This window comes from Nerophis lumbriciformis, linkage group LG05, assembly GCF_033978685.3.
Source record: "Nerophis lumbriciformis linkage group LG05, RoL_Nlum_v2.1, whole genome shotgun sequence".
NCBI classification, from domain to species: Eukaryota; Metazoa; Chordata; class Actinopteri; order Syngnathiformes; family Syngnathidae; genus Nerophis; species Nerophis lumbriciformis.
In genome coordinates, this window is record NC_084552.2 from 7,395,951 (window position 1) to 7,408,233 (window position 12,283).

General features: G+C 39.4%; 1 protein-coding gene across 3 annotated transcripts in view; it reads left to right on the forward strand.

Moving 5' to 3' along the window:
• fbxo18 (F-box DNA helicase 1) overlaps window positions 1-12,283 on the forward strand; it is an 86,867-nt gene that overhangs the window by 39,412 nt on the left and 35,172 nt on the right. For all 3 annotated transcript variants that reach the window (XM_061961340.1, XM_061961342.1, XM_061961341.1), the window contains exon 8: window positions 3,027-3,118. In XM_061961340.1, coding sequence (XP_061817324.1) covers window positions 3,027-3,118 — 92 coding nt within the window. The remainder of the gene's footprint in view (window positions 1-3,026; window positions 3,119-12,283) is intronic.

A 12,283-nucleotide genomic window follows, 5' to 3' on the forward strand; every position in this document is an offset into this window, starting at 1 on the left:
ACATATATATGGTGTATGGTGACATGGACTAAACATATCCACATATATATGATGTATGGTGACATGGACTAAACATATCCACATATATATGGTGTATGGTGACATGGACTAAACATATCCACATATATATGGTGTATGGTGACATGGACTAAACATATCCACATATATATGGTGTATGGTGACATGGACTAAACATATCCACATATATATGATGTATCATGACATGGACTAAACATATCCACATATGTATGGTGACATGGACTAAACATATCCACATATATATGGTGTATCATGACATGGACTAAACATATCCACATATATATGGTGTATGGTGACATGGACTAAACATATCCACATATATATGGTGTATGGTGACATGGACTAAACATATCCACATATATATGGTGTATGGTGACATGGACTAAACTATCCACATATATATGGTGTATGGTGACATGGACTAAACATATCCACATATATATGATGTATGGTGACATGGACTAAACATATCCACATATATATGGTGTATCATGACATGGACTAAACATATCCAAATATATATGGTGTATGGTGACATGGACTAAACATATCCACATATATATGGTGTATGGTGACATGGACTAAACATATCCACATATATATGGTGTATGGTGATATGGACTAAACATATCCACATATATATGATGTATCATGACATGGACTAAACATATCCACATATATATGGTGTATGGTGACATGGACTAAACATATCCACATATATATGGTCTATGGTAACATGGACTAAACATATCCACATATATATGGTGTATGGTGACATGGACTAAACATATCCACATATATATGATGTATCATGACATGGACTAAACATATCCACATATATATGGTGTATGGTGACATGGACTAAACATATCCACATATATATGGTGTATGGTGACATGGACTAAACATATCCACATATATATGGTGTATGGTGACATGGACTAAACATATCCACATATATATGGTGTATGGTGACATGGACTAAACATATCCACATATATATGATGTATAGTGACATGGACTAAACATATCCACATATATATGGTGTATGGTGACATGGACTAAACATATCCACATATATATGGTGTATGGTGACATGGACTAAACATATCCACATATATATGGTGTATGGTGACATGGACTAAACATATCCACATATATATGGTGTATGGTAACATGGACTAAACATATCCACATATATATGGTGTATGGTGACATGGACTAAACATATCCACATATATATGGTGTATGGTGACATGGACTAAACATATCCACATATATATGGTGTATGGTGACATGGACTAAATATATTCACATATACGGTATATGGTGTATGGTGACATGGACTATACATATCCACATATATATGGTGTATGGTGACATGGACTAAACATATCCACATATATATGGTGTATGGTAACATGGACTAAACATATCCACATATATATGGTGTATCATGACATGGACTAAACATATCCAAATATATATGGTGTATGGTGACATGGACTAAACATATCCACATATATATGGTGTATGGTGACATGGACTAAACATATTCACATATATATGGTGTATGGTGACATGGACTAAACATATCCACATATATATGGTGTATGGTGACATGGACTAAACATATCCACATATATATGGTGTATGGTGACATGGACTAAACATATCCACATATATATGGTGTATGGTAACATGGACTAAACATATCCACATATATATGGTGTATCATGACATGGACTAAACATATCCAAATATATATGGTGTATGGTGACATGGACTAAACATATCCACATATATATGGTGTATCATGACATGGACTAAACATATCCACATATATATGGTGTATGGTGACATGGACTAAACATATCCACATATATATGGTGTATGGTGACATTGACTAAACATATCCACATATATATGGTGTATGGTGACATGGACTAAACATATTCACATATATATGGTGTATGGTGACATTGACTAAACATATCCACATATATATGGTGTATGGTGACATGGACTAAACATATCCACATATATATGGTGTATGGTGACATGGACTAAACATATATACACATATATATGGTGTATGGTGACATGGACTAAACATATCCACATATATATGATGTATGGTGACATGGACTAAACATATCCACATATATATGGTGTATGGTGACATGGACTAAACATATCCACATATATATGGTGTATGGTGACATGGACTAAACATATCCACATATTAATAAAAGGCCATATGGCCCAGCCCTAGTAGTGTGTATACGTAGGAGTTTGATTGATTGATTGAAACTTTTATTAGTAGATTGCACAGTACAGTACATATTCCGTACAATTGACCACTAAATGGTAACACCCCAATAAGTTTTTCAACTTGTTTAAGTCGGAGTCCACGTTCATCAATTCATGAGTGCACATGTCTACCTTGTTTGAGTGTTAATAATGACATTGTGATATTAACACATGTGCTACAAAAAATGTGTTTGTGCTGCTAATTATTTTCATTTAGTAGCACCAGTGTTACTAACTTAAAAGTTTTAGGAAATAACAAGTTCATAAGATAAAAGAGCTTCATTGAAGTCACATGCATGTTGGTACACTTTTCATGTCCGTTACTACAAACAGTGTTGGACTATGAAAAGTACATTTTATGTTCAAAGTGTTGGCAAAAGCTCATGCAGGTGTCCAAGCAGAAGCCTGTCCTGTCTAAAATGAAATCAGTTGCAAAGGTCATCTGGGGAAACCAGAAAAAGTCAGTGAATATATCATTTAATGTTATTTATTTTATAAAAGTGTATTAGTTTAATGTTGAGTACATTTTAATGTTAACAATGTTGGATACTTGCCATGCAAATACAATCCTTCTTAGCAGGTACAGCAGCTGTCCATAAATCAGTTACACAAAATGAGAGTAAAACAGAACGGTGAACACAGAAACTCCAGCTCATTATTTGTGTTCCTGCCAGGGCCGCTGACATGACCATGACGTCCGAGCAGCTGCACATCCTCAGCCACCACATCCAGAAGGAGCACACGGTGAAGATTGTGGCCTTTGCAGGTGCAGTCATAGTCACTATTTCACTCAAACAATCCTCATGCTGGAATTAAAGTCCTCATTCAGATAAGTGATGCCACCCATCATCCAGGATAGCCATCACATGAATGATGTTTCTCTTTGTGCTATTGACAACTACCGTACTTCCTTCTTGTCTTTTAGGACGTTTTGTTTACTCAATAACTCAACTATTGATAGCATGACAACTACTTCCTTCTTGTCTTTTAGGACATTTTGTTTACTCAATAACTCAACAACTAATATTTACTACTCGTTGAAATATTTTTTGCCCTCTTTTGTCCAGGGAATTATTCGCTGAATTGGCAAAGGTGAATATATTTGTATTAGAAGGAACATTTGTTTTATTTTCATAATATATCTTGAGACAGTCAAAATATGGATCTAATGACTGTAGCATTGATCATATACCCTTGGTGTCGACACCACCAATCAATCAAAGATTATTTATTTAGCCCTTAAACACAAATGTCTCAAAGGGCTGCGCAAATGTGAATTTCTAGATGGATCTGCCCTCCTATTAGGTGTGATGTACGGACTTGTTACCTTATCCTCTCTTTATTCATCTACAAACCCCGTTTCCATATGAGTTGGGAAATTGTGTTAGATGTAAATATAAACGGAATACAATGATTTGCAAATCATTTTCAACCCATATTCAGTTGAATATGCTACAAAGACAACATATTTGATGTTCAAACTGAACATTTTGCAAATAATCATTAACTTTAGAATTTGATGCCAGCAACACGTGACAAAGAAGTTGGGAAAGGTGGCAATAAATACTGATAAAGTTGAGGAATGCTCATCAAACACTTATTTGGAACATCCCACAGGTGTGCAGGCTAATTGGGAACAGGTGGGTGCCATGATTGGGTATAAAAGTAGATTCCATGAAATGCTCAGTCATTCACAAACAAGGATGGGGCGAGGGTCACCACTTTGTCAACAAATGCGTGAGCAAATTGTTGAACAGTTTAAGAAAAAACTTTTTCAACCAGCTATTGCAAGGAGTTTAGGGATTTCACCATCTACGGTCCGTAATATCATCAAAGAGAATCTGGAGAAATCACTGCACATAAGCAGCTAAGCCCGTGACCTTCGATCCCTCAGGCTGTACTGCATCAACAAGCGACATCAGTGTGTAAAGGATATCACCACATGGGCTCAGGAACACTTCAGAAACCCACTGTCAGTAACTACAGTTGGTCGCTACATCTGCAAGTGCAAGTTAAAACTCTCCTATGCAAGGCGAAAACCGTTTATCAACAACACCCAGAAACGCTGGGCCTGAGCTCATCTAAGATGGACTGATACAAAGTGGAAAAGTGTTCTGTGGTCTGACGAGTCCACATTTCAAATTGTTTTTGGAAACTGTGGACGTCGTGTCCTCCGGACCAAAGAGGAAAAGAACCATCCGGATTGTTATAGGCGCAAAGTGTAAAAGGCAGCATGTGTGATGGTATGGGGGTGTATTAGTGCCCAAGACATGGGTAACTTACACATCTGTGAAGGCACCATTAATGCTGAAAGGTACATACAGGTTTTGGAGCAACATATGTTGCCATCCAAGCAACGTTACCATGGACGCCCCTGCTTATTTCAGCAAGACAATGCCAAGCCACGTGTTACATCAACGTGGCTTCATAGTAAAAGAGTGCGGGTACTAGACTGGCCTGCCTGTAGTCCAGACCTGTCTCCCATTGAAAATGTGTGGCGCATTATGAAGCCTAAAATAGCACAACGGAGACCCCCGGACTGTTGAACAACTTAAGCTGTACATCAAGCAAGAATGGGAAAGAATTCCACCTGAGAAGCTTCAAAAATGTGTCTCCTCAGTTCCCAAACCTTTACTGAGTGTTGTTAAAAGGAAAGGCCATGTAACACAGTGGTGAACATGCCCTTTCCCAACTACTTTGGCACGTGTTGCAGCCTTGAAATTCTAAGTTAACTGTTATTTGCAAAAAAAAAAAAAAGTTTGAGTTTGAACATCAAATATGTTGTCTTTGTAGCATATTCAATTGAATATGGGTTGAAAATGATTTTGCAAATCATTGTATTCTGTTTATATTTACATCTAACACAATTTCCCAACTCATATGGAAACGGGGTTTGTACATGTTCATTTCCTGGTCATACCTGCTTTCTTTCTGGGTCTAATATACTAGATAGAAGTCAGCCGGTATTTGGCATGACCACATGTCGGTATCGGCTTTTTAAAAAAAAAAAAAAAAGAATGTTCTACACAACTATAACAAACAGGATTTTTACAGGGCATTAGAAAGCATTAAAAACACTACATTTGACGTCCAGAGGCATTAAAAAATGTAATACATTTATTATATCGTAGTAGTAGTCAATCAATGGAACGGAAAAGGAAAAGGAACTTAGTAACTTTGTTACGTCTGTCTGTGTCTTTTTTTTTCTTTCAAACTGGACCAAAGAGTTCTTGTGAGGTCCGGTTTGAAAGCGTGACAAGCGCTGGTCAGAAGAAAGGGCTGTGGGAGGCCAGACTTGACCATTCCCTGGTGACTGTAGTCCTTAACTGTGACACTACGTCATGTTTCCTGAGGAAGACCAGCTTGTTTCATACACCACTTCTTTACTTCACTTCTTTCAAATGTACACAGTGACATTTGTTATAATTGTCGACAATAGTCGTCACGTCATCACTCAAGTTTTTCCGAGCGGATGCAGGTTCGCACACACACTGGCAAAAACATTTCCTCCTGTTCTTGTTAAAAACATGAATGCTTTGCTCATGTTGCAAAGCGGACCTTGTTTTTATGTCAGTACATCTGTGATACGCCAGCATTTAAAGTGGTTTTTATGTCAGTACATCTCAGATCCGCCAGCATATAAAGTGGTTTTTATGTCAGTACATCTAAGATCCGCCAGCATTTAAAGTGGTTTTTATGTCAGTACATCTAAGATCCGCCAGCATTTAAAGTGTTTTTTATGTCAGTACATCTCAGATCCGCCAGCATTTAAAGTGTTTTTTATGTCAGTACATCTCAGATCCGCCAGCATTTAAAGTGGTTTTTATGTCAGTACATCTCAGATCCGCCAGCATTTAAAGCGCAGACATGATGTCGGACATCTAAAGGGAGGATGTGGTCTCAACCTCTGTAAGATCGTTAGTTTCTACCTTGCGAGCTCGCTAACAAGTGTGAGACCAGCTTGTGTGGAAAATAGATTGAACTATCATTTTAGCCAAACTTTGTCTACATCAATTCAAGTACCACACAGACAGGCGCCAATGCTGAGGTATTTTAAGATGTAAAAAAAACAACCCATTAATCAAGATCAAATTCTACAGATTGAGTCTATTAGAGTGCTAAAAGAGTTAATCAATAATCAATATAACAGTGTGCAGATTTTTAAACATCACAAAATGATTGTCTTTTAAAGGAAGTTTGATTTTGTGTTTTGTTTGTTTTCATTGCTGCTATTTTAACTGTTTTAAAAAAAAATACATAAACAAGGTTAATCGTTGTTTTTTTTAGCAATTTGCTTTTTCTTTCTTTTAAATGGACAACATTTTAATAATCATTTTATCAAATCAAATCAAATCAACTTTATTTATAGAGCACATTTAAAATTTACCACAGGGGTAGCCAAAGTGCTGTACAATGAGCAGGTTAAAAGATAAAACGAGTACCGAGCAAACACAACACAACACAAACAGAACACGATAAAAAATAAATAATTAAAATAGAATTAATAAAAACATAAAAACAGGATCACAGCAGGTGTATTATGGGGCGCCATTGCAGGATGGATATCACTCAGTGTTAAAAGCCATGGAATAAAAGTATGTTTTTAAGAGAGATTTAAAAACAGGAAGAGAGGAGGCTTGTCTAACACTCAGGGGTAGGTCGTTCCAGAGCTTGGGAGCAGCAACGGCGAAAGCTCTGTCACCTCTAAGCTTCAGCCTTGTGTCAGGGACCGTCAACAGCAGCTGATCGGCTGATCTTAAGGATCGGGTGGGGCAGTAAGGCTGAAGGAGGTCGGAGAGATAGGTTGGCGCGAGGTTGTTTAGACATTTAAAAACAAATAAAAGGAGTTTAAAATGTATTCGGTAACGCACAGGGAGCCAGTGAAGGGACGCTAAAATAGGGGTGATGTGCTCACGTCTGCGGGTCTGTGTTAGCAGACGAGCAGCAGAGTTCTGCACGAGCTGCAGGCGGGCGAGGGAGGCCTGGCTAATGCCTACATACAGGGCATTACAATAATCAAGACGAGTCGAGATAAAAGCGTGGATTAATTTCTCAAGATCATGTCTTGATAGAAGCGGTTTCACTTTCGCTATTTGGCGTAATTGATAAAAGCTTTTTTGAACGACGCTGCTGATTTGTTTTTCGAATTTAAAATCTGAGTCAAACTTTACCCCCAGGTTTGTGACACAGTCGCTGAGATACGGGGTCAGAGTGCCGAGGTCAACGTTGAGGGAGGGAGAGCGACTTGGACCGAACAACATAACTTCTGTTTTATCTTCATTTAGGCTCAGGAAGTTAGCTGAAAGCCAGACTTTGATGTCGTGCAGGCAGTCAATAAGACGTTGAACCGTGTTATTTTGTGCCATGGGAAAATAAATCTGGCAATCATCGGCATAAAAATGAAATGCAATACTGTACTTCCTAAAAATAGAACCAAGGGGGAGAAGGTAAAGCGCAAATAAAATTGGGGCAAGGATTGAGCCCTGGGGGACCCCATGTGGTAAAGGAGCTGTGGACGACATAAAACTGTCTACTTTTACACAAAAACTCCTGTCGTTTAGTTTAGTTTCTGTAACGGCTAAATGAGCAGCACAGTTACAGTATAAATAAATATTTATGAATGAATTAGTCATCTTTGTTGTTAGTAAGCACATGCCTAAAATAACTTGAGCTGCGTTAAGAAGTCAATGGAAAAATTAGAACCATTAAGTATGTGTACACTTTAATATCCGATTAGTCTTTTTTGATTGATTGATTGATTGATTGAAACTTTTATTAGTAGATTGCACAGTGAAGTACAATTGACCACTAAATGGTAACACCTCAATAAGTTTTTCACACTTGTTTAAGTCGGGGTCATGATACAGATATATACTATCATCATAATGCAGTCATCACACAAGTTAATCATGAGAGTATATACATTGAATTATTTACAATCCGGGATGTGGGGGGGTTTGGTTGATATCAGCCCTTCAGTCATCAACAATTGCATCATCAGAGAAATGGAAATTGAAACAGTGTAGGACTGACTTGGTAGGATATGTACAGCAAGTAGTGGACATAGAGAGAGAGATCAGAGAGTATAAGAACAAGTATATACATTTGATTATTTACATTTGATTATTTAAAATCCGGGGAGGTGGGATGTGGAAGGGTGAGGGTGGATACTTAAGATACTTGTTGTCTAATCCATCCATCCATCCATCCATCTTCTTCCGCTTATCCGAGGTCGGGTCGCGGGGGCAGCAGCTTAAGCAGGGAAGCCCAGACTTCCCTCTCCCCAGCCACTTCGTCCAGCTCCTCCCGGGGGATCCCGAGGCGTTCCCAGGCCAGCCGGGAGAGATAGTCTTCCCAGCGTGTCCTGGGTCTTCCCCGTGGCCTCCTACCGGTCGGACGTGCCCGAAACACCTTCCTAGGGAGGCGTTCGGGTGGCATCCTGACCAGATGCCCGAACCACCTCATCTGGCTCCTCTCCATGTGGAGGAGCAGCGGCTTTACTTTGAGCTCCCCCCGAATGACCGAGCTTCTCACCCTATCTCTAAGGGAGAGCCCCACCACTCGGCGGAGGAAACTTATTTCGGCCGCTTGTACCCGTGATCTTGTCCTTTCGGTCATGACCCAAAGCTCATGACCATAGGTGAGGATGGGAACGTAGATCGACCGGTAAATCGAGAGCTTTGCCTTCCGGCTCAGCTCCTTCTTCACCACAACGGATCGATACAGCGCCCGCATTACTGAAGACGCCGCACCGATCCGCCTGTCGATCTCACGATCCACTCTTCCCTTACTCGTGAACAAGACTCCGAGGTACTTGAACTCCTCCACTTGGGGCAAGATCTCCTCCCCAACCCGGAGATGGCACTCCACCCTTTTCCGGGAGAGAACCATGGACTCAGACTTGGAGGTGCTGATTCCCATCCCAGTCGCTTCACACTCGGCTGCGAACCGATCCAGTGAGAGCTGAAGAAGCCATCAGGACCACATCATCTGCAAATAGCAGAGACCTAATCCTGCAGCCACCAAACCAGATCCCCTCAACGCCCTGACTGCGCCTAGGAATCCTGTCCATAAAGGTTATGAACAGAATCGGTGACAAAGGGCAGCCTTGGCGGAGTCCAACCCTCACTGGAAACGTGTCCGACTTACTGCCGGCAATGCGGACCAAGCTCTGACACTGATCATACAGGGAGCGGACAGCCACAATAAGACAGTCCGATACCACATACTCTCTGAGCACTCCCCACAGGACTTCCCGGGGTACACGGTCGAATGCCTTCTCCAAGTCCACAAAGCACATGTAGACTGGTTGGGCAAACTCCCATGCACCCTCAAGGACCCTGCTGAGAGTATAGAGCTGGTCCACAGTTCCACGACCAGGACGAAAACCACACTGTTCCTCCTGAATCCGAGGTTCGACTATCCGGCGTAGACTCCTCTCCAGTACACCTGAATAGACGTCTAAGGTCTATTCAGGTGTTGTCTAATCCACTATGAAAATAATGGTTATGCAGCCCAAGTCTCCAGTTCTACACACGAGTTAACTTGGCTAACGTTAGCAACTCTTGTGACGCAGACGCCTCACCTGATCTACGGTGGCCTAGGATGGACAAACAAGACAATTCTCACAAAAGACCAAATGGTTCCTTTCTCTGCCTGAAACTTTATACATAACTTGAAATCCTTTTAAACAACTGTTGTGGTGTAAAATACAATCCATTCAAGATATTTAATTGACTCGGCTTATTTCTAATGCATCTAAAGAATGCAATTAGCATTCTATGATGTCTTTTTCTAAAATGTTTAAATCAGTCATTCATTTAAATGTTCTGTTAATTTGTAGACAAACAATGTTTGCCTATGTGCATAATGTAGTATTGGTTTGTTTGAATTCATTTTCCAGAATAAGTCAATTATTAGCACAAGCCACATGTTTGGAGCTTAAATGTGCTCTTTGCAAGTTACATTTTTCTAAGCAAACAATATAACAAGAACACCACCGGCTGGCTTATGTAACCATTAGTGCTTGAACAGAACACATTCCTCAATAGTTTTCACAATTTTTCCCCGCCCGAATAAAATGATTGGTGTTTACGGCAGTGACTTACTCTCTCGTACGCGCAGGTAGTGCGTGCACACATACAAAAGCTGTCCATGAGAAGCAACAAACAACTTGCTGTTATGCTAAAATATACATTCAATGACAACTAACGCTAGCTATCCAAATTGCTATTATTAGCTAACAACACCTAAAGCTAATGCGTGTGCATGTGTTACATACGTACATAGTTACGTCATTAAGTGGGAGAAGCCATGCGAGGGCGGGATGTACTGTGTAAAATACATTGGAAAGTTAGCGCTCTCTAGGCATCTGTGGAAATGTCACAAACAGCCCCTTTAACCGTAAAGTCAAGCAAAGGTAAAAAAGAAAAAAAAACTACCCGATTTTCCGAACTATAGAGCGCCACACCCACTAAGTTTTAGGGGGGGAAATATTTTCTGCACAGGACTATAAGCCACAGATATATACGTTTACACAGAAATATTCTGTAAATGTTTATTTACATACCTTAATTGTTTACAAACGGCTGATCAAACAAAACAGAAGTCACGGCCATGGAGCCGCTAGCTGCGCAAGCTAGCTCTCCAATCAGCTAAACAGACTCAATAACTCCACGCTGACGTTTTGGTGAACTTACTGAGGAATTTGTGAAAGTGAAACAATACAAAAAGACTTTAAGTTAATAATAATAACACAGACACTTGTAGACGTGTTAGCATATTAGCTAATGCCGAGGATGATAGCTTGATTACATTACGATAGCATGAAAACACTCCTACAGACATCACACATGGGACGCTTTAGTCAGTAAGAATAGTTTTAGTTATATTGTAAAACTTACAAACGTTGCTTGGAGTGATGAATAAAGAATCCACACGAGTAGAAACGCTATGGTAGGCTAGAAGACTGAATGGCACACCTACTTCCGGTTGAAAGCTCTAAATCAGGGGTGCTCACACTTTTTCTGCAGGCGAGCTACTTTTCAATTGATCAAGTCGTGGGGATCTACCTCATTCATATATATAATTTATATTTACTTATTTATGAAGTATATGTTTTTGTTAACAAGTTAAAGGTGTTTAATGATAATGCAAGCATGTTTAACACATAGTTAACATTGTTAAAAAATTAAAGGTGTTTAATGATAATACAAGAATGTTTAATACATATAGTTAATATTGTTAACAAATTAAAGGTGTTTAAAGATAATACAAGCATGTTTAACACATATAGTTAATATTGTTAACACGTTTAAGGTGTTTAAAGATAGTACAAGCATGTTTAACACATAGTTAATATTGTTACAAGTTAAAGGTGATTAAAGATAATACAAGCATGTTTAACACATATAGATTCCTTTCTTTCATGAAGACAAGAATATAAGTTGGTGTATTACCTGATTCTGATGACTTGCATTGATTGGAATCAGACAGTAGGGATGTCCGCATTTTCGAAGAAAAAAAGTCCTCCTTTCTGTCCAATACCGCATGAAAGTGGTTGGTTTTTGGCATCTTATTTGTCCAGCTTCCGTACTCCTTTGTATACACTTTACAAGAAATACATTGTCGGCAAACTCCGTAGCTTGCTAGCTTGTGCACGCCAGCTTTCTGAGACTCTTATTTTGGTAGCGCAGGCAGGATTAAGCAGAGCTTTTATTGTGCAACTGTGCAGTCGGTCTTTGGAGTTTTGACGACAGGTACGGCGCCAGAGTCTGTTGAAATAAAGTGTTTCTTGCCTTACAGTCGGTAATTTTAATGAGCTGGCAGCAGTCAGCGTCATCTCAGAAGACCCTCGGGTGCCGTGAATGTCAATCAAGTGACGAAAGTGACGTCATAGTGAAGATTTATGATCGCTCATTTTTAGGACTAT